The 25,781-nt window shown below is 45.1% G+C and overlaps 1 protein-coding gene across 3 annotated transcripts in view; it reads right to left on the bottom strand.

The window, feature by feature from the left end:
* Window positions 1-14,356: 14,356 nt before the first annotated feature.
* Window positions 14,357-25,781, bottom strand: part of LOC135520429 (glutamate receptor ionotropic, kainate 2) — a 237,227-nt gene continuing 225,802 nt past the window's right edge. For 2 of the 3 annotated variants that reach the window (XM_064945988.1, XM_064945989.1), the window contains exons 16-17: window positions 24,556-24,809; window positions 14,357-17,979 (exon numbers count right to left, since the gene is read on the bottom strand). In XM_064945988.1, coding sequence (XP_064802060.1) covers window positions 17,815-17,979; window positions 24,556-24,809 — 419 coding nt within the window. In that variant the 3' untranslated portion in view covers window positions 14,357-17,814. Of the gene's footprint in view, window positions 17,980-21,109; window positions 24,041-24,555; window positions 24,810-25,781 lie in introns of those variants that run through there. The other variant, XM_064945990.1, reaches the window with a different exon arrangement.

The following is a 25,781-nucleotide window of genomic DNA, read 5'->3' as shown; positions in this document are numbered from 1 at the left end:
ACAAGTTCATGTTATTAGAATGTACCACCATGAGGTCAGACCCCAGCTGTTTTCATTGTTTTCATCTGAATCTATCTGCCTGATACCTCACAATGCAGCATGACACGCTGTTCTACACCTTTATTGGTTTCAGTCCAACAAAAGATGGAATGTTTTCTATTTTTTGTGTCGAGCTGTATCCTGGGGTAAGATTAAAGGAGAAGATCTAGCCTTTCCTCTCAACAACACACACACACACACACAATGGCATTGTTTGGTTCTCATTCCATCCACAGCCACAGGCAGAATCGGAGTCAGTTTGTTTCTTCAGTAACAAATTAAAGTAGTGATTTACAGATGAATTTCTAATTTTCTGTATGTTTGCTTTGAGATACTACTATTGGCTAATACAGCAAAGAGCAGACAAACTTTGTGTTTGTGCTGATACTGTTTAACATCCCGATGGCACTGCACCTGCCACCACTGGCTGTGGTCTGGGCCAGCGTATGTGTGCATGTGTGTGTGCTTGTGTGTAAGGACACTCATCACCTGGACCAGAATCAGACACCACACACTCCTCTCCAGCTTTCCTCCATCACACCCTTTTATCCTGGTCCATGGCATGAAACGTCCATGAATGGCTTCAATACCCTGGGGAGATCACATGTCGTCCATAACCTCACTAATGGTGGGTCTCAGGCACTGTAATCTGGTCACGCTCCATTACATCTGGGTGGGTCTCAGGCACTGTGATCTGGTCACGCTCCATTACATCTGGCTGGGTCTCAGGCACTGTAATCTGGTCATGCTCCATTACATCTCGGTGGGTCTCAGGCACTGTAATCTGGTCACGCTCCATTACATCTGGGTGGGTCTCAGGCACTGTAATCTGGTCACCCTCCATTACATCTGGATAGGTCCCAGGCAGTGTAATCTGGTTACCCTCCATTACATCTGGGTGGGTCTCAGACAGTGTAATCTGGTCACCCTCCATTACATCTGGGTGGGTCTCAGGCACTGTAATCTGGTCACCCTCCATTATATCTGGGTGGGTCTCAGGCACTGTAATCTGGTCACCCTCCATTACATCTGGGTGGGTCTCAGGCACTGTAATCTGGTCACCCTCCATTACATCTGCGTGGGTCTCATATGCACTGTAATCTGGTCACCCTCCATTACATCTGGGTGGGTCTCAGACAGTGTAATCTGGTCACCCTCAATTACATCTGCGTGGGTCTCAGGCACTGTAATCTGGTCATGCTCCATTGCATCTTGGTTCTGTTTTAGGCACTGTAATCTGGTCACGCTCCATTACATCTGGATGGGTCTCAGACAGGTTAATCTGGTCACCCTCCATTCCATCTGGGTGGGTCTCATGCACTGTAATCTGGCCATGCTTGTTACGCACGCCTCTATGAAGAGGGAACGCAACACCCTGCTACAACTAAACTCTCCGTGAAGTGAAAAAGGTATGGACTGTAGGTGCAAGAAAGAATGATAACAGGCAGAATGTGGTACCGTTTACCAGGACCTTATTCCTTCACACGGTAATATGGGGAAAAGGGGCTGGACGGAACCAAAGCAAAGAAAGTAAATCTCAAAGCCCCCCCTCTCCTATCTTACCTGCCTACCCACTACTTACCTAATTTAGCACCACCTGGTGCTCTAACCAAAATACAAGGGGGTGGTCCGCCCAGGTCTTACCTAGTGTGCCTAGACAGCGAATATGCTACGGGTATATGTATGCCCGCGGGCCTCTTGCCTAAGCACTCCCTAGGTGCCTTCCCCTTCCCCCCTGGGAACAAATGAAACAGAATATTAAACAATTTCACAAACAAACTAAGAAACAAAGGACATCAAATAAGCTCTATCTGAGCAACAAACTCACAAAACATACCAACTCTCAGCCCAGCAAAATCTCTAGCAAAATCTCTGCAATGACCTCCCAGCAAATCTCTCTAGCAAAATCTCTGCAATGACCTCCCAGCAAATCTCTCTCTCCTGAACAGAACACTGGCTTTTATATAGCTTCAGATTGAATGGGTAATTGGAGACAGCTGTCTTGACGAGGGGGCGGGGTCAGCTCTCCAATTAGCCCTGGAGTCGACCAATCAGCTGCTTGAGGGATTTCAGGAGGCCATTTCCTGAAATAAAACACATGCAAACATACAAACTACAACACATAAACTGGGGAACGTAACACGCCCACCACAAAAATTGCAAACCTAGTTTTGAAATAACAAAAGCCAACACATCCCCAGTTAGTAAACCCGTGATAGAGCGTCAGCAACTACATTCGCCGAGCCCTTCACATGAGCTATCTGTACATTATATCCTTGTACAATCAGAGCCCACCGCATAAGGCGGCAGTTCTGGTTGTACATTTGTTTCAAGAACACCAATGGATTATGGTCCGTGAAGACCATTACAGGCAAGGCACTGGAGCCCACATATACCTCAAAGAACTGTAAGGCAAGCAATAAAGCCAGCGTCTCTTGTTCAATTGTAGAGTACCTTGACTGACACGAGTTGAACTTACGGGAGAATAAACTGACGGGCCGATCCACTCCGTCTTCATCTTCCTGTAAGAGAACCACACCCACCCCCACAATACTAGCATCTACCTCCAACTTAAAAGGTTTGTCAAAGTTGGGGGCGGCAAGCACTGGGGCACTACAAAGTAGCGCTTTAGCGGACTCAAAAGCATAGTTACAGTCCTTGGACCACTTGAATGGTACCTTGGGACTAAGCAGAGATGAAAGGGGAGCTACTACCGTTGAGAAATTCTTACAGAAGGTACGATAGTACCCTACCATCCCCAGGAATCTGCGCAACTGGCGGCGAGTAGTGGGAGCAGGAAAAGCAACAATTGCTTCCACTTTACCAGTTACTGGGCGCACTTGACCTCGTCCCACTTGTTTCCCTAAGTAAGTCACTGTAGCCTTCCCAAACTCACACTTGGCCAAATTGAGGGTCAAAGAAGCCTTCTCCAACCGCTGAAACACACTTTTTAAAGTGGAGAGATGATCAGACCAAGTAGACGAATGAATCACCACATCGTCAAGGTAAGCAGTACAATTTGGCACATCTGCAAACACAATGTTAACCTCTTACATCTATGGTGGCGCTATTTCATTTTTGGATGAAAAACGTTCCCGTTTTAAACAAGATATTTTGTCACAAAAAGATGCTCGACTATGCATATAATTGCTACTGTTCGAAAGAAAACACTCTGACGTGTCCAGAAATACAAAGATCTTCTCTGTGCGTGCCCTTTAACGTGAGCTTCAGGCAAAACCAAGATGAGATGGCATCCAGGAAATGACAAGGATTTTTGAGGCTCTGTCTTTCATGATCTCCTTATATGGCTGTGAACGCAAGAGGAATGAATCAACCCTTTCTGTCGTTTCCCCAAGGTGTCTGCAGCATTGTGACGTATTTGTAGGCAGATCATTGGAAGATTGACCATAAGAGACCACATTTACCACGTGTCCGCCCGGTGTCCTGCGCTGAAATTGGTGCGCAAAAGTCACCTGCCAGTATTTTTCCAAGGGATACAGAGAGGAAAGCAAGCTTCCACGAACTGCATGTCAATGAAGAGATATGTGAAAAAACACCTTGAGGACTGATTCCAAACAACGTTTGCCATGTTTCGGTCGATATTATGTAGTTAATCCGGAAAAAGTTTTACGTTGTAGGTGACTGCATTTTCGGTTCGTTTCAGTAGCCAGGCGCAATGTAGAAAACGGAACGATTTCTCCTACACACAGACGCTTTCAGGAAACACTGCGCATCTGGTATGTGACTGAGAGTCTCCTCATTGAAAACATCAGAAGCTCTTCAAAGGTAAATGATTTTATTTATTTGGTTATCTGGCTTTTGTGAAAATGTTGCGTGCTACATGCTACACAAAATGCTATGCTAGCTTTGCATACTCTTACACAAATTAGTCCATTTCTATGGTTCAAAAGCATATTTTGAAAATCTGAGATGACAGTGTTGTTAAGAAAAGGCTAAGCTTGAGAGCAAACGCATTATTTTAATTTTATTTGCGATTTTCAGAAATCGTTAACGTTGCGTTATGCTAATGAGCCTGAGGCTTAGTCACAAACCCGGATCCGGTTTGGGGAGTTTCAAGAAGTTAACTAGCCGCTGAAAAGTAGCAGGTGCATTACACATGCCAAAGGGCATCACAGTGTATTGTACAAAGTTATCTGGCGTAACAAAAGCCGATATGTCAGAAGCTCGAGAGGTCAGAGGCACCTGCCAATAACCTTTTAGCAAATCTAACTTACTAACGTAAGCAGTAGAGCCTATTCTATCAATACAGTCATCTAAGCGATGTAGAGGAAAAGAATCAGACTTTGTAACTGCATTTACGCGACGATAGTCCGTACATAAGCGGGATGTACCGTCAGGCTTAGGAACAAGAATACATGGGGAACTCCAGGAGCTGTTACTGGGTTTTGCCATGTCATTCTGTAATAAATAAGTTACCTCACTTTTCATTACTTCCCTTTTCTTAGCATTAACCCGGTACAGATGCTGACGTATAGGAACAGCGTTCCCCACATCCACGTCATGTTCCAAGATGGATGTGCGACTTGGAATGTCCTGAAACACACTGAGAAACCTGTTTATCAATAGGATAAGATCCTTAGTTTGATCATTATCCAAATGTTCCATTTGAGAGGGTAACTTCTTCAGCATCTCTGAATTACATAGGCGTTCACCTTGCTGTAACGTATGGCGTAACTCCAACCCGTCCTCCTTATCCTCATCTAGGTCCCAGCCAGGCTTCAGCACCACCGCAGCCACACTGGAGACGGCGGGCTGGACCGGCTTACTCGAGGAGCTGTCGGGAGAATCACGCACATAATATGTTTTCAGTATGTTAACATGACACACATGGGAAGAATGCCTTCGATCTGGTGTCTTTATCACATAATTGGTGTCATTGAGTTTCTTTTCCACCAGATATGGTCCAGAAAAACGTGCTGACAGAGATGAGCCAGGGATTGGCAACAAAACTAAAACAAGATCCCCTGGTGCAAATGAACGGCCAACAGCCTTTTTGTCATAATGCAACTTCATGCGTTTTTGAGACGAGGAGAGAGACTTTTGGGCTAACGCACATGCGGCGTGCAGTCTCTCCCGCATCTTACTGACATAATCCAAAACATTTTTAGGGGCACTACTGGGTGTAGGAGATAAGATATGCTCCTTCAAAACTTTCAGCAGACCCCGTGGGGTGTGTCCAAACACAAGGTCAGCAGGGCTGAACCCTAAGGACTCTTGTATCGTTTCCCTTATAGCAAATAGGACAAAGGGCACCCCCTCATCCCAATCAGTACTGGTATCCATACAATACTTGCGTAGCATTGCCTTCAGTGTCTGATGCCAGCGTTCTAGAGCCCCTTGACTCTCTGGATGATACGGACTGGAGACCTGATGGGAAATACACAATGTCTTTAACACATTTGAAAACAGTTTAGACATGAAGTTAGATCCCTGATCAGTTTGGATTACTTCAGGGAGTCCAAACGTAGAGAAGAACTTCACTAGTGCCTTCACCACGATCTTAGCCGTTATAGTACGGAGAGGAATAGCCTCTGGGTATCGAGTAGCACGGCACATTATCGTTAGTAGGAACTGGTTACATGACCTGGTTTTCGGCAATGGACCTACACAATCAATTATCACTCTTTCAAACGGTTCCCCCACCACAGGAATCGGGCAGAGTGGCGCTCGTGGAACTGTTTGATTCACTTTCCCAGTGAGTTGACATATGTGACATGTTTTACAAAATTGGACCACGTCAGACTTCAAACCTGGCCAGAAGAAATGACAAAGGACCCGGTTATAAGTCTTTGTGATCCCCAAATGTCCAGACCACGCCTGGTCATGGGCGAGTGACAGCACCTGCTGTCGGAACGGTGTAGGAACAACCACTTGACACACTTCACTCCAGTCATTAATGGTGTCATGAGATGCCCATTTCCGCATCAAAACTGCTGCTTCCATAAAGTAGGCGGTCTCTCTAGTTTTAGCTTCCTCAATGGAAATTACCGAAGCAAAACACTTGCGAAGACTGGTGTCTTCTTTTTGACATTCAATCACCTTCTCGGGGGTGACAGACAAAAGAATGTCATGTAATTGGGGCGCGATTTCGTTTTCCCCTGCCTTAGTTTTTACGGGGGTAAAAACTGTCGGCATTGCAGAAGGCGTACTCGGGGCATTGTCTTCTACCTCAACGTTCTCAAAAATGGAACTAGCCAAATCCACCACATCTCCTAGCTTGCGAGATTGTGCCCTCAATAACACACAAGCAGGAAAAACATGTGGAAATGCTTGAACCAATTTCTCATCTGTAGTTCTGATTTCTGGGTTGTCTACTACCTCTAACACAGGAGTGACATTACCACCAGCAATATCATTCCCTAGTAGCAATTTGACTCCTGATACTGGCAGTGTAGCCACTACACCAACACGGAAACGTCCTGATACCAAGTCTGACACTAAGTGGACCCAGTGTAATGGTACAGGTACGGTTTTTGTCTCTATCCCCTGTAATATCACATGCGAGCCACAATACGTTTCAGGAGACCAGGGTAAAGCATCAGTAACGATTACTGACTGCACCGCCCCGGTGTCTCGTAGGATTTGGATAGGCTTTTGATGAGCTTGTTCTCCTGTTAAGGAAACACAACCGGCAGAGATAAACGGAGCATAGACAGGATCCGGTTTCTCAAATGCTGAATCAATAACTCGATCCAAGGGACGAGCCAAAGACTTGACTAAACCCAAACTTTTCATTTTTGGGGACGGTGACTGGGACTGTTGCGGTTTATTTTTCAAAACTGGGCAGTCCGCAATCACGTGACCCTTTTGGTGACAGTAAAAACATTCACGGATTTCATGAAAAGGCTTAGGGGTGTTAGAGGAAAAGCGACCTGAACGAGGAACTGATGACGTAATCGTCCGGCCTTCAAAACGTGGTGCATCAAAGACAGTCTTGTGTGTCAAAGCGTACTCATCTGCCAACACTGCTGCTTGGGCCAATGTCACCATTTTCTGTTCATTTAAATTAACTACAATTCTATCTGGGAGGTTGCTTTTAAAGTCCTCCAACAGCATCAACTCCCGAATATCAGCAAAGGTGTTAGCTTTGCTGGCTGAACACCAACGACTAAACAGAGACTCTTTGTCCCTAGCAAATTCAACAAATGTACGGTGAGATGTTTTTTTGTGGTTCCTGAAGCACTGCCTATAAGCTTCAGGCACCAACTCATAAGCCCACAACACGGTAGTTTTAACTGTATCGTAGTGTAAACTGTCTTCCAGGGAGAGAGCAGCTACTACTTCCTGGGCTTTCCCAGACAATTTACATTGTAACAGGAGCGGCCAAACCTCAAGTGGCCAATGCAGCGCAGCGGCCACACGCTCAAACTCAGAGAAATAAGAATCAACTTCCGACTCTCGGAATGGAGGGACTAAAGCTATGTTTTTACTCACATCGAAGTGGGCTTGATGATGAGCAGCTTGTGGAGTCGCACTGGAGGCAGCGTCTAGCTCCAGTTGTCGGATCCTCACCTCCTTGTCAGCTTCTATTTTCCTAATTTCAAGTTCAAAATTCATCTGTCTCTCTTTATCTTTTTGCTCCATTTCTAACCGAGCCAGCCTCACCTTCAGCCTAGCAGTCCCATCTGAACGACCCGAAGCAGAAGATAAAGGATCAAATCGGGGCAATGTAAAAGGCGTACGAGGAACCCCTTCCTCCGCCATGTCCTCCAACTTGGCATCAGATGGTCTACCCGTCTCCTCTCCTTGCAATGAGAGAATCCGTTCTCTCACTAAACCCTCCCTGACTAGCACCAAAAGCTCAGCCTTTAGGGCTTTCTCAGGGACAACAAATCCATAATGGTCAGCTATAGCTATAAGGTCTACTTTACGAAACCTCACGAAACAATCAATAGAGGGCGCTTCAAAAAACTTGGAGATGGCTGAGGCAGCCATCTTATACAATGCAGTCTCCTGAACACACTAACTAAACAAGTCATCCAAACTCACAACCTACCATCACACCTCAATCACTACCCACAGAGAGCTCAGAGCAGCAGGGTCCAGTGGGTTTGATGGAAGAATCCCGGATGAGCCCCCATTATGTTACGCACGCCTCTATGAAGAGGGAACGCAACACCCTGCTACAACTAAACTCACCGTGAAGTGAAAATGGTATGGACTGTAGGTGCAAGAAAGAGTGACAACAGGCAGAATGTGGTACCGTTTACCAGGACTTTATTCCTTCACACGGTAATATGGGGAAAAGGGGCTGGACGGAACCAAAGCAAAGAAAGTAAATCTCAAAGCCACCCCTCTCCTATCTTACCTGCCTACCCACTACTTACCTAATTTAGCACCACCTGGTGCCCTAACCAAAATACAAGGGGGTGGTCCGCCCAGGTTTTACATTGTGTGCCTAGACAGCGAATATGCTACGGGTATATGTAATCTGGTCACCCTCAATTACATCTGCGTGGGTCTCAGACACTGTAATCTGGTCATGCTCCATTGCATCTTGGTGTGTTTTAGGCACTGTAATCTGGTCACGCTCCATTACATCTGGGTGGGTCTCAGACAGTGTAATCTGGTCAAGCTCCATTACATCTGGGTGGGTCTCAGACAGGTTAATCTGGTCACCCTCCATTCCATCTGGGTGGGTCTCAGACACTGTAATCTGTTCATGCTCCATTGCATCTGGGTGGGTCTTAGACAGTGTAATCTGGTCATGCTCCATTACATCTGGGTGGGTCTCAGACAGTGTAATCTGGTCATGCTCCATTACATCTGGGTGGGTCTCAGACAGTGTAATCTGGTCATGCTCCATTACATCTGGGTGGGTCTCAGACAGTGTAATCTGGTCATGCTCCATTACATCTGGGTGGGTCTCAGACAGTGTAATCTGGTCATGCTCCATTACATCTGGGTGGGTCTCAGACAGGTTAATCTGGTCACGCTCCATTACATCTGGGTGGGTCTCAGAGAGTGTAATCTGGTCACACTCCATTACATCTGGGTGGGTCTCAGGCACTGTAATCTGGTCACAGGCCATTACGTCTGGGTGGGTCTAAGGCAGTGTAATCTGGTCATGCTTCATTACATCTGGGTGGGTCTCATGCACTGTAATCTGGTCATGCTCCATTACATCTGGGTGGGTCTCAGACACTGTAATCTGGTCACAGGCCATTAGGCCCTGGTGGTGGGTGCTTTCTCCCACAGTGTAATTTGGGATTATGTCTGTACAGCTCCTGTGGTGGGGATCAGAGGAGGATAAATGCCTGTGACCTTTCCTTTTAGCCATTTCTCCTCTCAACCATTCAGTCCCTGTGTTAACTTCTCTCAACCATTCAGGCCCTGTGTTAACTTCTCAACCATTCAGGCCCTGTGTTAACTTCTCTCAACCATTCAGGCCCTGTGTTAACTTCTCTCAACCATTCAGGCCCTGTGTTAACTTCTCAACCATTCAGGCCCTGTGTTAACTTCTCTCAACCATTCAGGCCCTGTGTTTACTGGGTTGATAATCTCTACCAGCTACAGAGGCTGCTTGGGGGGAATCCTTCATACTGTCCTTTACTTTTAGCACATTATTTTTTTTTGCCAAGGCACACAGAAAGGAAATGGTATTGAATGCTGCTTGATGCGGTGTCACACGTCTTGACACAATTCCACATGGAATGTTTTATTTCTCCACCGCCCCTTCTCTCTTACCCCCCTTTCTCCCTTATTATTATTTATTATTATTATTTTATCTAAAGGATTTAGCTTTGGAATCTCTGCCATGGCTGAAGGTGGTCTTATTGCTTTTGTCACATGATACAGTAGGTCTGGGATGGTTTACTCCTCCGGTTTTACACAACATCCGAGAAACTCATGGTGGGTTTCCAATACAGATGGTTTAGTCCAAAATCCTCCACCCTTCTCCTCTCTGCCTCTCTCCCCTCCTCTCCTTTCCGCCCCTCCCCTCTCCTCTCTGCCCCTCCCCTCCCCTCTCCTCTCTGCCCCTCTCCTCTTCTCTCCCCCCTCTCTGCCCCTCTACCCTCTCCTCTCCTCCCCTCTCCTCCTCTCTCCTCTGCTCCCCTCTCTGCCCTTCTCCTCTTCTCTCCCCCCTCTCTGCCCCTCTCCTCCCCTCCCCTCTCCTCTCTGCCCCTCTCCTCTTCTCTCCCCCCTCTCTGCCCCTCTACCCTCTCCTCTCCTCCCCTATCCTCCTCTCTCCTCTGCTCCCCTCTCTGCCCCTCTCCTCTTCTCTCCCCCTCTCTGCCCCTCTCCTCTCCTCCCCTCTCCTCCTCTCTCCGCCCTCTCTGCCCCTCTCCTCTTCTCTCCCCCTCTCTGCCCCTCTCTGCCCCTCTCCTCTGCTCCCCTCTCTGCCCCTCTCCTCTCCTCTCCTCTCCTCCCCTCTCCTCTTCTCTCCCCCTCTCTGCCCCTCTCCTCTCCCCCCTCTCCTCCCCTCTCCTCTCCTCTTCTCTCCCCCCTCTCTGCCCCTCTCCCTCTCCTCCCCTCTCCTCCCCCTCCCCTCCCCTCTCCCCCTCCCTCTCCCTCTCCTCTCCTCCCTCTCCTCCCCCTCTCCTCTCTCCTCCTCTCCTCTCTCCCTCTCCTCTCCTCTCCTCTCTCCTCTCTCCTCTCCTCTCCTCTCCCCCCCTCTCCTCCCTCCCCTCTCCTCTCCTCTCCTCTCCTCTCCTCTCCTCCCCCTCCCTCTCCTCCTCTCTCCTCTCCTCTCCTCTCCCCCTCTCCTCTCCCTCTCCTCTCCTCCCTCTCCCTCTCCCCTCTCCTCCCCTCTCCTCTCTCCTCTCCTCTCCTCTCCTCTCCTCCCCCTCTCCTCTCTCCGCCGCCCTCTCTGCCCCTCTCCTCTTCTCTCCCCTCTCTGCCCCTCTCTGCCCCTCTCCTCTGCTCCCCTCTGCCCCTCTCCTCTCTCCTCTCCCTCTCTCCTCTCCTCTCCTCTCCTCTCCTCTCCTCCCTCTCCTCTCCTCTCCTCTCTCCTCCTCTCCTCTCCTCTCTGCCCCTCCCCTCCCTCCCCTCTCTGCCCCTCTACCCTCTCCTCTCCTCCCCTCTCTGCCCCTCTCCTGTCCTCCCCTCTCTGCCCCTCTCCTCTTCTCTCCCCCCTCTCTGCCCCTCCCCCCTCTCCTCCCCTCTCTGCCCCTCTCCTCTCTCCTCTCCTCTCCTCTCCTCCCCTCTCTGCCCCTCTCCTCTTCTCTCCCCCCTCTCTGCCCCTCTCCTCTCCCTCTCCTCCCCCCCCCCCCCTCTCTCCTCTCCTCTCCTCTCCCCTCCTCTCCTCTCCTCTCCTCTCCTCTCCCCCTCTCCTCCTCCTCCTCTCCTCTCCTCTCCTCCCCTCTCCTCTCCTCTCCTCTCCTCTCCCTCTCCTCTCCTCCCCCCTCCTCCCTCTCTCCCCCTCTCTGCCCCTCTCCCTCTCCTCCCCTCTCCTCTCCTCTCCTCTCTCTCTCCTCCCCCCTCTCCTCCTCTCTCCCCCTCTCTGCCCCTCTCCTCTCCCTCCCCTCTCCTCTCCTCTCCTCTCCTCCCCTCTCCTCCTCTCTCCCCCCTCTCTGCCCCTCTCCTCTCCTCCCCTCTCCTCCTCTCTCCGCCCATCTTCTCGCCTCCCTTTCTTCCCTTCCCCTTCCCTGTTCTTAAATCAGGTCAATGAGAAAAATAGAGAAATCTAATAAAACAATTTAGATAGGAATCTCTTGTTCCAGGGAGACCAGGCCAAGAGGGTTATTATCTTAGTAACTATTCAGAAATAATGAAAACTGAAAACCTCAGACACAACTAACAAAACCCTTGGCCTGAAGCCCCATGTCTCAAGGACAACGACCATCTCTTGGTCGCCACCACGTACGGCCTTGTCCTGTTCAGTCTTCATTAAAACTGATTGATAAACAGGGTTTGACTGGGGGATGAGAGGACCATACAGGGGACATGGCTTTACCTTCCCCATCTCCAGTTTACTGGCACTCCCCACCAGCCATGATAATTAGCCAATTAATGGGATCCGGCGTATGCGTTTGTTATCTCTCTCCATCCTCCCCCCTCGGCCTGACAGAGGTTTGAAGATTCGGGCCCGTCTGAAGCGACACCTTGTGAGAAAACCTCAATCTGATAATGGAATGGCTGAGAACAGGCACACACACAAAGAAAAATACCCCGGGCTAGGTTCTAACGATCCACACAACGGCAGCATTAGTCCTGAGGACGCAGGGCACAGATAAGGATGTTTTCTCCCTCCACAGAATGTGTTTCCTTAGCATCGGAATGTTTTTTAATGAGCTGTTATCTTGGCAGTGGGCTGGACACTGACACCACTGTTTATTTTGTTCATTTTTCTGAGGGTAAAGACAGTGTGGACCGGAAGGATCCACTGTTCCACTACTAATTTGGACATTGGTGTGTGTTTTCGATATGCATTTTGGACAGATCATTTATTTTCCTGCTGCTGAATGACCTCAGGTGAATCCATGGTGAAGCTATCCCAGGGTTTCTGCATCTGTTGAACCTCAAATTCTATCTATTACTCTTCAAACAAGTACATTTCCATTAGATTTTTTTACAAATGTATTCAAAAGCTATTTATTCATAAAGCTTACTCAGATAGAGCTGCACTTTAGAGAAGTCACCAACGTATGGAAGCAGATTTCCGCCACAACTAACACACAACAAAAAAGGCCAACAGTGTTCAGGTTCCTCTACATCCAGTAATGAAGTAACTGGCAAACTGAGGTCAGGTCGATAAGGAGGAAAGCTTTCTAAACCAGCAGGTTAGACAGGTTAAGTACAAATGTTTTTAAATGTAATCTGTTGGCTGCATCTCCGCAACACTGCCCCTGACAGCCCCTGGGCCTTCATCCCATCCCATCCGTCCTATCCATCCCACCTCTCAGGTCAGGGTGAGGATGGAGAGTTAATCTGATTAGCGTTCTGCAGCGTTCTGCTGAGTCATACCCTGGGTATGGGTCAAGGGTCATCGTCAGATCAGGGATTGGCTAAGAGGAAGCGGTGTCCTTGTCTGACCCTCCCTGTGTTTGCTGACTGAGTCTGTTTCTGGGTGAATTGGTGACCATGGCCCACAAGTAAAGCAGGCTACCGCCACACTCCCACTACCCCCACCGTCCCTTAACGACAGTCATTTGGCTTTGTTTATCACTGTGTTAATTCCCTCTATTTTAATTCATTATGGATAGTTAATTCCTCGACGCTACAAGGCAGTTTCCTCTCCTCTTGCCATCAAGGACAGTGTCTCCCCATCCACAACAATCCCCATCTAATAAAGCCTGTGAGTCACTGGAACCCGCTTATCATTGTATATGCACATACATTTGAGCATTAAGTGTGCATGTGATTACCCTCACAGAGAGTCTTGCATTTATATATTTTGTCTCGTTTCAATGGCTTGGGAATAATCGTACAATTGCTCTATTCATCTCTGCTAACCCAGAAGTAAAATCTTGCGTAAGTGATTAACGTCTGTGTTCACGTGTCAAAAATTGAGTGTCTGTGTTCATGTGTCAAAAATGTAGTCTCCGCCCTTGCAAAAGGAAATCTCAGCCCACCCCCCTTCCAATCCGTGTGCGCAAACACACAAAGCACAACCGGTGAAGCAGTTTAAGCACCTCCTTCGCCCAATCCTGATATGTCCAACTAAACAGTGATGAAAACCCCAAAACCGGAAGTAATGCTGCTCGGAATTCACGCATCTCATTCAGTTCTGGCAGATTCTCTCGGTCTACACGCAGTCTGCCCAAGGGACATTACTGCTCTATAGGCTTACATATTGAATTACCCTGTGTTGAATAGTTGTTGTATAGTATAATCATTTATTTTGCCAATTTTCCGAACTGCATTAATGGGTTTGCATGGCAGATCTGCTGTACATTTCGTGTCTTTCAAATAGGAATCCTTTCACGTGTACCAGGCTGTATAAAAGATGAATGACATTTAAATTTTTTCAAATAAACAGAATAGATAGATTGCCCTTTGCTTTTTCATTCATGTCAGTATTTCCACAGCTGCTCTCCAGATGGAGGGATATGGAGTACAAAATGCAGAGTGAGAGCGCACAGTCAACATTATTTGTTAAAACAACATTTTAAAAAGTACTGAAGGAGTCTTGAACAATTATATTTATGTTCAAATGCTGTAATTTCTTTTCTTTTTGGCTCAATATCGACTTGCTTTGTTCTTCATTCGATTTTTGTGTTTATATATATATATATATATATATATATATATATATATATATCCACTGTTGCTATATATGTATATATCCCATATTCCATCAGTCTTCTATTGTGTTTTCCGTTCACATTGCTATTTGTTCTGTTTAGAGTCTGATCCAAGCTGTAACAATGTAATGGTGACAAAACATTTTGCTTTTGAGTCAAATGAACGACACCACAAGGTTGTGAATATTTTTTTTAAATTTTCTTTAAACTTGTGCATCAACTTCAAACAGTAAACTGTGTGCACTCCGTTTAGTTTTCATAACATGTTCAAAATTAGTTACATTGACAAGAAAAAGTATGTGAACCCATTGGAATTACCTGGATTTCTTCATAAATTGGTCATCAAATTTGCTCTCATCTTCATTTAAGTCACAACAACAGACAAACACAGTGTGCTTAAACTAATAACACACAAATTATTGTATTTTTCTTGTCTATATTGAATACATCATTTAAACATTTACAGTGTAGGTTGGAAAAAGAATGTGAACCCCTAGGCTAATGACTTCTCCAAAAGCTAATTGGAGCCAGGAGTCAGCTAACCTGGAGTCCAATCAATGAGACGAGATTGAAGATGTTGGTTACAGCTGCCTTGCCCTATAAAAACACTCACAAAATTTGAGTTTGCTATTCACAAGAAGCATTGCCTGATGTGAACCATGCCTCGAACAAAATAGATCTCAGAAGATTAGGAATTGTTGACTTGCATAAAGCTGGATAGGGTTACAAAAGTATCTCTAAAAGCCTTGGTGTTCATCAGTCCACGGTAAGACAAATTGTCTATAAATGGAGAGTTCAACACTGTTGCTACTCTCCCTAGGAGTGGCCGTCCTGCAAAGATGACTGCAAAAGCACAGCACAGCATGCTCAATGAGGTTAAGAAGAATCTGGAACATGCTAACATGTCTGTTGATGAGTCTACGATACGTAAAACACTGAACAAGAATGGTGTTCATGGGAGGACACTATAGAAGAAGTCACTGCTGTCCCCAAAAAAAGAAAAAAAAGAATTCCCAAGTTTATCAGGACATTGTGCAGAATAATGTAAGGCTATCTGTCAATTGAAGCTCAACAGAAGTTGTGTGACACAACAGGACAACGACCCAAAACACAACAATGGCGTCATAAGAAGAAAATACACCTTCTGACCTCAAACTGATTTGAGATGCTGAGATGCTGCATGTCCTCTAGAGAGTAGTTCACACCAGACATCCCAAGAATATTTCTGAACTGAAACAGTTGTTTAAGAAGAATGGTCCAAAATTCCTCCTGACCGTTGTGCAGGTCTGATTGGTAACATTTGGTTGAGGTTATTGCTGCCAAAGGAGGGTCAACCAGTTATTAAATCCAAAGATTCACATACTTTTTCAACCCTGCACTGTGAATGTTTACACAGTGTGTTCAATAAAGACATGAAAACGTATAATTGTTTGTGTGTTATTAGTTTAAGCAGACTGTGCTTGTCTATTGTTGTGACCTAAATGAAGATCAGATCAAATTTTATGAACAATTTATGCAGAAATCCAGGTATTTCGAAAGGATTCACTTACTTTTTCTTGCCACTGTCGGTGTTCTTTATTTTGTTAAATACATATTTTTCCGTTTTTATAACCATTTACACACAATTTCTCAGCACTGACAACTAGCAGTCTATTGGAATTCAGGGGTGTAGAATGATAAGCATCATTGGCAGTCCTCTTCACTTCAGCTTCTTTGTGTGTATATATATGTATTCTTCTAATTATTGTTTAATCATTACTCTTCTTTCACCTGAAGTAAAAATATCTTTCTTTTAAATATGATTCCTTTACATGATAAAAATAGTTTTTCCAAAACATGTATTATGCCACTGAAGCTCAACCAGAATGTTCTGGACACCCCATCGGTGTGAGGCCGGTCCATGGAGGGGTTGTTCTCGTGACCCCCTGGAGGGGATTGTGTTAGGCCTGACGGGGCTATCCTAGATGGGGCTGCTATCCCTTGGGATGCCCACATGGCCCACAGTGGAGAGAGAGGCTCGCTGTCTGCCGTGGTGACATCCGTGGTGCATTTTGTGTTGATAAAAATTATTACAAAATTTTTGATTTTCTTCGTACAAAAACACTTTTTCATAGAAATTGCATTTGCACAAGTAAATGTGAGGATTTGGTACTAAAATAAAAGCCACAAGAATACAAAAAGAAACTTGAAACTTGACATCGAACAAAAAAGGAAACCAAAAAATGTGTACCCATCAAATCTGAAAATGAGGTGTGTACTGTATCCTTGCTGCTGCTGTGAAAGTCCAGTCAATGAAAATATAAATAAAATAATAAATACTTGAATAAATAAATTCCTCATGTTGTGTGATTGCTGTGAATGTTGTTTCAGATCCACTCCTGCTGTCCTGCTTTCCTTCAATTCAAACTACTAAGGTTTCCAAGGTTACTACTTTCATCATGTCCATAACTCTTCATGTCACTTCCAGTTCCTATCACCTAATTCCTCTATTACATCACTGCCTCACACCCGGTAATCTGTCTCTCTTGTATTTATATATGTATATATTTTTTCATTCAAAAAAAGTTCCCCATCCCCCATAATTTAACAAAATGTTAGTACTCTGAAATAAAGTAAATTAAATCCCCTATTGCCTGATGGATAATGTACTGTATTCTTTCCAACAGTGAATCATATGAATAAACGATGCCTCTGTACATGTTGGGAGCCATTCTGTCCTGCTCACCAATGCGTTTTGGGCTTTGGGTTTAATTTGGAACTGGCTGTTTCTAGCCCATCTGGTCTCCTTCTTCTTCTATGGTTGAAGAAAAACAAGATGCGTCCTTTACACACTCGCCAACTGATTTTCTCTCCATTTCTTCTATTAGTGTCTGTGTATGTGTTTGCTCCATAACTATGACTGAGGGATGTATGCTCTCCTATTCTACCTAACCAAGCTCTCTGCATGTGGTCTACTCAGTGAGAGAGAGAGAGTGGTTGGGTAGCAGATAGAGATCACATGTCCAAATTGAATCAATATTTAACGTACAACCAAACATGTACAACCAAACATGTATCATATGTATGATATTCTATACTTTCAATTCAACCTGCCCCCCTCCTTTCCTCTGAATCCTGGGTTTATCTCTCTCTTTTTTGATACTAAATCATGGCACCACTTGGTCACTCCTTGCTCATGTGCATTGCCAGGTAGATTAATGAGGTAACTCACATTGAATTGCTCCCAGGTTCGTTCAAGTTATTTCCACAGGAAACATTGTTGAATCTCTTTTCATTTCTTGCTTAGTGTTTCAAAACAATGATGCCAGACAGTCAGTCCAGTCAGTGATCAGAGCAGCTCAGTTCCTCTCTTCTCCACTTCTCTTCTCTTCTCCTTTCTTCTCATCTCCTCTCCCAATCTCCTCTCCCAACTCTCTTAACCCCCCCTCCAAATACACTCACATAAATCAACTATCACCCTTCCTCCCTCCCCCAGTGTCTCTTCACCCGACACTCCTCCCTGTGACAGCAGAGAGAGATAGAGAGAGATAGAAAGAGTTAGAAGGATAGAGAGAGAGGGAGTCCTGTTCTAGGCCATGGTCTCTTTGCCTGGCAGTCTGCGGTCGTTGAAGGTGTGCATGTTGATGACGTCCTCTGTCTTCACCATGACGGGCGGCTGAGGCTTGTGTTTGAGGCGCCGCTGGCACTTGAGGGACACCCGCAACTCGTCCACCATGGCACTGCAGAAGGACCTCTGTAGGAGAGAGGGAAAGAGAGAGAGAGAGAAAACAGGAATTTCAGAGAGAGCCTCCTCTAGTTCCAAACAATTTGGCAGTAATAAGCTCAGCAGAGCAGAGCACTGCAGAGCTGCTACTTCCCCAGGGCAGGCTCTCTACAGCCCCCTCTCTGAGAGCTGCCATGGTGACACAGAGCAAGCAGGGGAGAGAGGAGCTGGCTCAGGAAAGGGTGGGTGGGCTCAGGCTGGAGTTCTAGCTGGGGCTGGGGGAGTTGGATGGAGGTTGCATGTCCATAGTCTTTTAGTGTAGTAGGTGGATAAAAGGGCTAGAAGTGGGTAGGAATCAGGACAGGATTTGCACTGGAGGTTGGCAGGGATTCCTCTTGTATTGGGAGACAATAGATTTAGCTACTTCATGTTTTAAAAGCGATGAGAAACATTGACTTTATCCACAGACTGTTATTGCAGTATTATAAGTATCTTACTACAGCCGTGCAGCTATTTGATCATATACAGCAACACCTGATTATGGTAGCTTGCGTTAACAATTTAAAATTATTAAAATGTGTTGACATACTGCTAATTAAAACATGCCTGTAGCCCTGGCAACGATTCAGTTTCAAATCAAGCACAGGTGTGAAGTTTGGTTGGTGAGTGGAGGGGCTGGGATGAAGGAAGGGCTAGATGGTATATGGGGGGGGGGGGGGGGTAATGCTTTGGGAAGGGTGGATTGAAGAGGGTTAGAAGGAAAGCTGTGCACAGTGCCGAATTGCTGGAGTCCATCTGGAGTCGCACACATGGCGAGTGAACGCACGTACACACAGGCAAGCGTGCAAGCACACACACACACACACACACACACACAGTGAGCATTCTAGGCTAGCTAAAGTGATTTCTCCATGGCAGATTTCCCCCATCCTTCTCTGCCAGGCAGCCTAGCCGGGGCCCAGGCCCATACAGCAGCATGACTTATTGATGCATATTACATCTCGTCTGACTCAAATCCCATGTAGCTGCATGGCCAATTAAGCTGCTGCCTCTTCTTCCTTCTCCTTTTCTCAAAAGCTACTCTGGCATTTTCAAATGGTGCACTGAACAACGCAGAGTGACTCAACTAAATCTGAGACTGCTATTCCTGGAGGTACTATTGGGGAAACAGATTTCAAGGGACTAATATGTTTTTCGAGTCTAGGTGAAATCTTTCGCATAAAAACACAACTTATATTTTGGAACGGCACTATGGTGATGTCTGGTACAGTACGTATGCCAAATAATTCAGAACCTCAACTGAGTTGATAGAGAACCGAGGGATGTCTACCTTACTAGCTGGAATGTGAAAGGGCTCAACCATCCTGTCAAGAGAAATAAGGCCTCTGCCCACCTCAAGCAATTGAAGGCTGGGCTCGTCTACCAAGAACACAAGGATGAAGACAACAGTGAAGACTTCATGCTGCTAAGTCAGCCAGTGATTGATTGTCATTCAGTTACTCATGCCAATGCTTACCTAACAGGCTGCCTTCTCCTTAGTGCCTTTTTCCTCATCTATGACCAGTAGGGTTATAACATTGTTATGAGTTGTCCTAATGAACAGGTATCTCACATGAACACATTCTATAGTTATGGCTATAGGACTCCCACCTATGCAAATGTTTTAATGCTTTCGCTTTCCAGCATACCAACAATCACATCAATTCACCAGTACTCAAAATTCTATGCATATTGAGTATATGGATTTGGGTGTACGAAGGTATGTACCTATCTGAGTGTATATGATATTACATGTTAGTATGTGCATGTGTGTATCATATTCATAAATCATATCTATATCATATATTGTTTGTCTTCTTCTCACAAAAAACATACAGTAAAAAGCTACAACTGGAGTTGCAGGAATTACTCCTAGAAGTCCTGCTGATTGACTACAAGCCTTTCAGAAAACATGCTTTTCAAGGCTATTGATTTTCTCTGGGAAAGAGAGATTGAATAGCATCTTCTACCTAGGACACTTCTCCCCTCATGAAGCTGTTGGCTTAGTGGCCATCTAGGACCAATATAAAAGTCCCAAAAGTAAAACCCCACCCATCTGGCTTTCCAGGCAGGCTAAGAAAACGCTCCCTGACTCAGGGGACACATCTCCATCATGGCCTCATGGCTGCTGGGCTCATAGTTGGATTGATGGTGGCTGTTTAGTGTTGTCCATTGAATTACAGAGTTTTAACGACCCTTTTTCTTCACCACCAGCAGCCCAATCCTGAGCTGAACAGGCTCAGGTCTCAGAGCACTTTGGGCTGGCTCAGAGGAAGACAGGAAGAAAACGTCCACTTAAGGAGGTGAGATGGAGAAATAATAAATCCAACACTTTTACTGCCTTAAAGCTTTTTTACTACCATTAATGGAATAAGACACTGGTGGGTATTTTGCAGGCTGCCCATGTACAGTACAGCCCAGTCAGTCTGTACCACCACGTACACGGATCTATAGACCCCAGACCTGCTCATCAGGTTGTGTATAACAGCTGAGATGGAAAGACACCATAGTAGCTCCCACTCCATGATAGCATGATGGAGAAATGGAGGGCAAGCAAGAGATGAAGTCACTTTTTTGTGTGTGTGTAGTCAATGGGTGTCTGCACATCTGTCTGAGCAGGTATGTGTGTGCACATATAAGTGCATGCGTACATTCCTGTGTGTGTGTGTGTGTGTGTGTGTGTGTGTGTGTGTGTGTGTGTGGTGTGTGTGTGTGTGTGTGAGTGAGTGAGTGCGTGCAATCGGGGAGCTGGATGGTTCCTCACACACACCATGTGATTCCTGTCCCTGGAGAGCCAGGTTATTCTGCAGCACCCTCAGCAGCAGGCAGGAGGAGGAGGAGGAGGAGGCGGAAGAGGAGAAATGGAAGGAAGATGAGGAGGAGCTGAAGGAGGAGGAAGGGGAGGAGGAGGGAGAGGTGGAGGATAACGAGGTGGAAGAAAAGGAAAAGGGGGATAAGAAAGAGGAAGAGGTGGAGAAGGAAGAGGGGGAAGTGGACCACCATGTTGATAATGGTATTTTTCTGAAAGCCAGCCATGTTGTGACGATGGGAATGTGTGGATTTATGAAAGTCCTCATTGGGCGAGCCAGAATGAAAAGCCTACTAAAACTTCAAATATTTCTCAATCTTTTATTAAAGTTAATAACCAGTGGAAAATATTAGACTGAAAACCTAATTATTCTGTATCACAATCTGAGTTAAGTAAATTAAAATAATTTCAAATAAACATACAATTAGTCATTACAACATATATTTTTGGATTTGGCAAATAATATTAACAGATGTTGACATTATAAGGTGTATGACTCATAACATTAAATAAATGACTTGCTATTTTTTATCTTTATCCTTTCTAATGTTACACAGAAAACTGTAGCAGTTGGACACACCTACTCATTCCCACTGTGTTCTTTATTTTTACTATGTTCTACACTGTAGAATAATAGTGAAGATATCCAAACTGTTAAATAACACGTCAAAAAATATTTTATATTGAGATTCTTCAAAGTAACCATCCTTTGCCTTGATGACAGCTTTGCACACTCTAGACATTCTCCGGATTGACTGACCTTCATGTCTTAAAGTAATGATGGAAAGTCATTTCTCTTTGCTTATTTGAGCTTTTCTTGCCATAATATGGAATTGGTCTTTTACCAAATAGGGCTGTCTTCTGTTCACCACCCCTACCTTGTCACAACACAATGGATTGGCTCAAATGCATTAGGAAGGAAATACATTTCAACAAGGCACACCTATTAATTGAAATGCATTCCAGGTGACTACCTCATGAAGCTGGTTGAGAGAATGCCAAGAGTTTGCAAAGCCGTCATCAAGGCAAAGGGTGGCTACTTTGAAGAATATAAAATATAAAAAATATTTTGATATGTCTGACACTTTTTTGGTTACTACATGATTCCATATGTGTTATTTCATACTTTTGATGTCTTCACTATTATTCTACAATGTAGAAAATAGTAAAAATAAAGAAAACCCCTGGAATGAGTAGGTGTGTCCAAACTTTTGACTGGTACTGGAAGTAATTATAAAATGCAAATTGCAGGATGTGCGCTATCAAGCATGACAAACCCAACAAAGAGATGCTTAGGAGAAAATTTTTCAAGTTGACACTTTCAGCATCGTGGTGTAAATACAACCCTGTACTGTCAACACATTCAAGTAAAGGATCTTGTGCAATTAAATAAAATATCAGGTATTTTCAAATGTGACTAATTATTGAATTGATATGAGAAAAACTTGGTACACTTGGTACTCTGCATATCGTGTCAAGGTTTAACAGTTAAAACAGTAGCAACACATACTAAAATACACGTTGTGGTTGTGTGACACTCAAACCTCTTGGAGAATGTCTATTTGCTTTGGATGAGTAAAACATGTATTGCTTCTCAGATAATCAGACACAAAAAAAATGATTGATTGTGAGAATTTATGAAAAGCAATATACACCTTTGTCGGTTATCGATTGGATATTAAAATATTGAGGTACACAACTTACATAATTGTAGAATACAGGCACAGGTAGTGTGAAAATAAAATGCTAAATGGACTGACAGCTGACAACTACTCAAGTCTTCTTGAAAACAGATGTGAGTGAGGTCTATTCTCTGTCTGGATATATCTGCAATCTACTCTCCTCCTCCTAGTTCTGAGCTGATAAGAGGGTGAAACGTATCTTCCTCAACTGCTGTGTCTGACACAAAGACATGCTGAAGAACACCAGGAAGAGATCATGATCAACATCAAATGATGTTGAGGTTTCTATTAAAACTCTCCTTCTCTTTTCTCTGGCTCGGCTGACTATTACTCCTTACTCTACTCACTACCAACCTTCCTTATGGGTTATGATTAGCCATATCGTTCTTTAGGATTCTTTAAATGCCATCCTATTGATGGGGGACCTCCCATCCCGCTACCCTGGCTGGTCTGTGGGTGTAGCGCTGTGCTGTGTGTGTGTGTTGTCGTTGACAGAAGGACTCTGAACATCACTTCACGACTAGATGCTCTGAAACATAGATATGGGGGCTTATGGCTGAGAATCAGCAGCAGCATCACTGCATTGTGCGATCGATGGAGGGTGTAGAAGAAAGCTCTTAGTGCAGGCCAGGCTCCTGTGGAGAGCTAAGTAGGGGTTGGCGTTTGAGATTTATGAGACTGTTGTTGGGTGAGAGAGCACTGTGTTAGACAGGACCGGTCAGGACAGGACATGGCAGGACAGGAAGGACAGGGCAGGGCAGGCAGGACAGGACAGGAAGGACAGAGCAGGAAGGACAGAGCAGGGCAGGAAGGACAGAGCAGGAAGGACAGGAAGGACAGAGCAGGGCAGGAATCCCAGGAAGGACAGGACAAGAAGGACAGTACAGGAAGGACATGGGTTTAAGGGAACATCAAAAGTTTTACATGCCGTTGATGACGAGTGATGTGTTGTTGTAGCATTACACTTTCAATATGAGATTATTCAGTATAGTACTTAGTATGTTATAATAGCTGAAAGCGTACAAAACCAAGCCTTCAGAGAGTTTGCAATTATAGCTTGATTCAGTGTGGCTTGTCTGTCCAAAAGTTTGTATTTGATATTAATGATTCAATTTTGGGAGAGGATTGCTGTGGCTGTGTGTTGAGGGTGACATGAAGACGAGAGTGGCAAGGCGTGTGACTGGTGACATTTACATGAACATTATGTATCATGCATTTGGGCCAACCTTCCAATCCCATCGTGTGAAACCGTGCACCTATTGTTTTAGGGACACCTTTTGAACACATACACTTAACCATGCACCAATGGCAACCTTTCATTGAAACGTTGTGACCATAACATTGCTGCCAGTTCTTCCGACAGGAAACTTCCCAATCGGGAACTATCTGAAGTTAAAAAAATACAATTTGTGCATTTTAAGGTAATTGTAGATGACTGGAGTCTCTGGAGTCTTTCTGGAGGTCATTTGAGCTGGTGGTTAAAGTCTACAGGTAGCTGCTTGGAGGGTCCGTGGTGACAGCAGAACTCCTCACGCTTCCTATCACCTTGGTGCCGTTGGGGCTAAGTGGATAAAGGCAAGAAAATGAACCCATACTTACTGTGTCTTAAAGAATATGGTGCATTATTGTATCTACATAAACATCAGTGTTTCAGGAGCTGACCTGAGTATCATGTAAAATTGTCCTTGTGATCTCAGTGTAACTAAGATGGCTACCGTCTGTCTGTCCTTCATGTACATTCAAATAAGTGTTAATACTGAACACGTGTAAATGTCCCCTACACCCGTATCCAAACATCAAGTGCACTTTATTGAGTATGAGGTGAGGGATGGTTTAGTGCAAATATAACGAGACTAAATGTCTCTACTTTCAGAATTTTGTGGTTTTTATGTCAGAAAAAAAATAATGTGATAAAAATGTTATATTTTGTAAACCACAAAATAAATGTAAGCTATAGGCCAAAACACAACGCTAATAGAAAAGTGGTCTCCTTGTCAAGAATCTCTGTATAATAAGATCCACACACAGGCACATTGTCATTGCAACCTGGCTATACGTGAAAGGATGTTGCTTTACCTTTTCCAGTTGTGCGTTTTGTTTGGACTTATAGATGAACTCTCCGACTGCCACGAACACTGACAGGACGAGTCCAGCCGCCAGGACGATAAAGATGCCCCCGATGTTCTGGACCCCCAGAGCGCTGGCCTCCTTATTCTTCTCATCCTCCGGACAACCGTTCCCCCTCCACCACTTCTCCTTCATCATGTGCAGCTTTCCTTCTTCCTGCAGCTGCAGGATCGCTATGGTGATCTTGTCCCTGTACGGAGAACCTGAGGGACCAAAAGAATCAGGTGAGGTTGAGATGGATAATAATTAGGAGGAAAGCGTTTGTGTACATGAGCATGTGTGTGTACAGTATGTGTGCGTGTGTGTACAGTACGTGTGGGTGTATGTGCGTGTGTTTGTGTACAGTACATGTGCGTGTGCGTGGCACCAACATCCCAGCCACAGTGTCCTGGCTGGTGCTGAATGCACCATAGATTCTCCCATGCAGCTCCCACAGTGGTTTCACAAACAATATACAAATAAACCCGAAATACATTCCAGGGACCAGCAATTTACCTCCTTTTATCTGCTCCTTTTGTTCTCTCATTAAAACTGGTTGCCATGCTTAATTAGCGGTAATGTCTCTAGTGTGCATTGTTTTGTTTTGCTTAATAAATAAATGTGCTGCCGACATGTTGCTTTGAAGTGCTCCCTTCTGCCCCTCTGTGTGTGTGTGTGTGTGTGTGTGTGTGTGCGTGCACGTTCACGACATCTAATCAGTGTCGGGAGTATTTCCCAGAACTCCCTGCAGCCTCCAGGCCTCCCCGCACTAGCCAGGTAAACAGGGCTGGCGTGTTGGTGTTCCCTGCTGGCCAGATCAAACCCCGTCACATGCAGAGGCTTCTGATTAGACCTGAAGGGTGAAACCAAGTGAAAACACTTGAAATCTCCCCGACCCCCTTTCATGTCATCGACTGGAGAGCTCTCCCTGTGGCTAGGGGCCCATATAATCAGGATGTTAATGCTGCTTGAAATATTTAACACTCAATCACACTCCCTTATTATTATCTCATACACTTCAGAACTAAAGCCAGCTTGGTGTTGAGGAGAGTGGAAAACAGGTCTTCAGAAGTAAAGCCAGCTTGATGTTGAGGAGAGTGGAAAACAGGTCTTCAGAAGTAAAGCCAGCTTGATGTTGAGGAGAGTGGAAAACAGGTCTTCAGAAGTAAAGCCAGCTTGATGTTGAGGAGAGTGGA

This window comes from Oncorhynchus masou, chromosome 29 (assembly GCF_036934945.1).
Source record: "Oncorhynchus masou masou isolate Uvic2021 chromosome 29, UVic_Omas_1.1, whole genome shotgun sequence".
NCBI lineage: Eukaryota > Metazoa > Chordata > Actinopteri > Salmoniformes > Salmonidae > Oncorhynchus > Oncorhynchus masou.
Note: the sequence above shows the minus strand (reverse complement) of the source record. Positions and strands in the feature narration are given on the sequence as shown.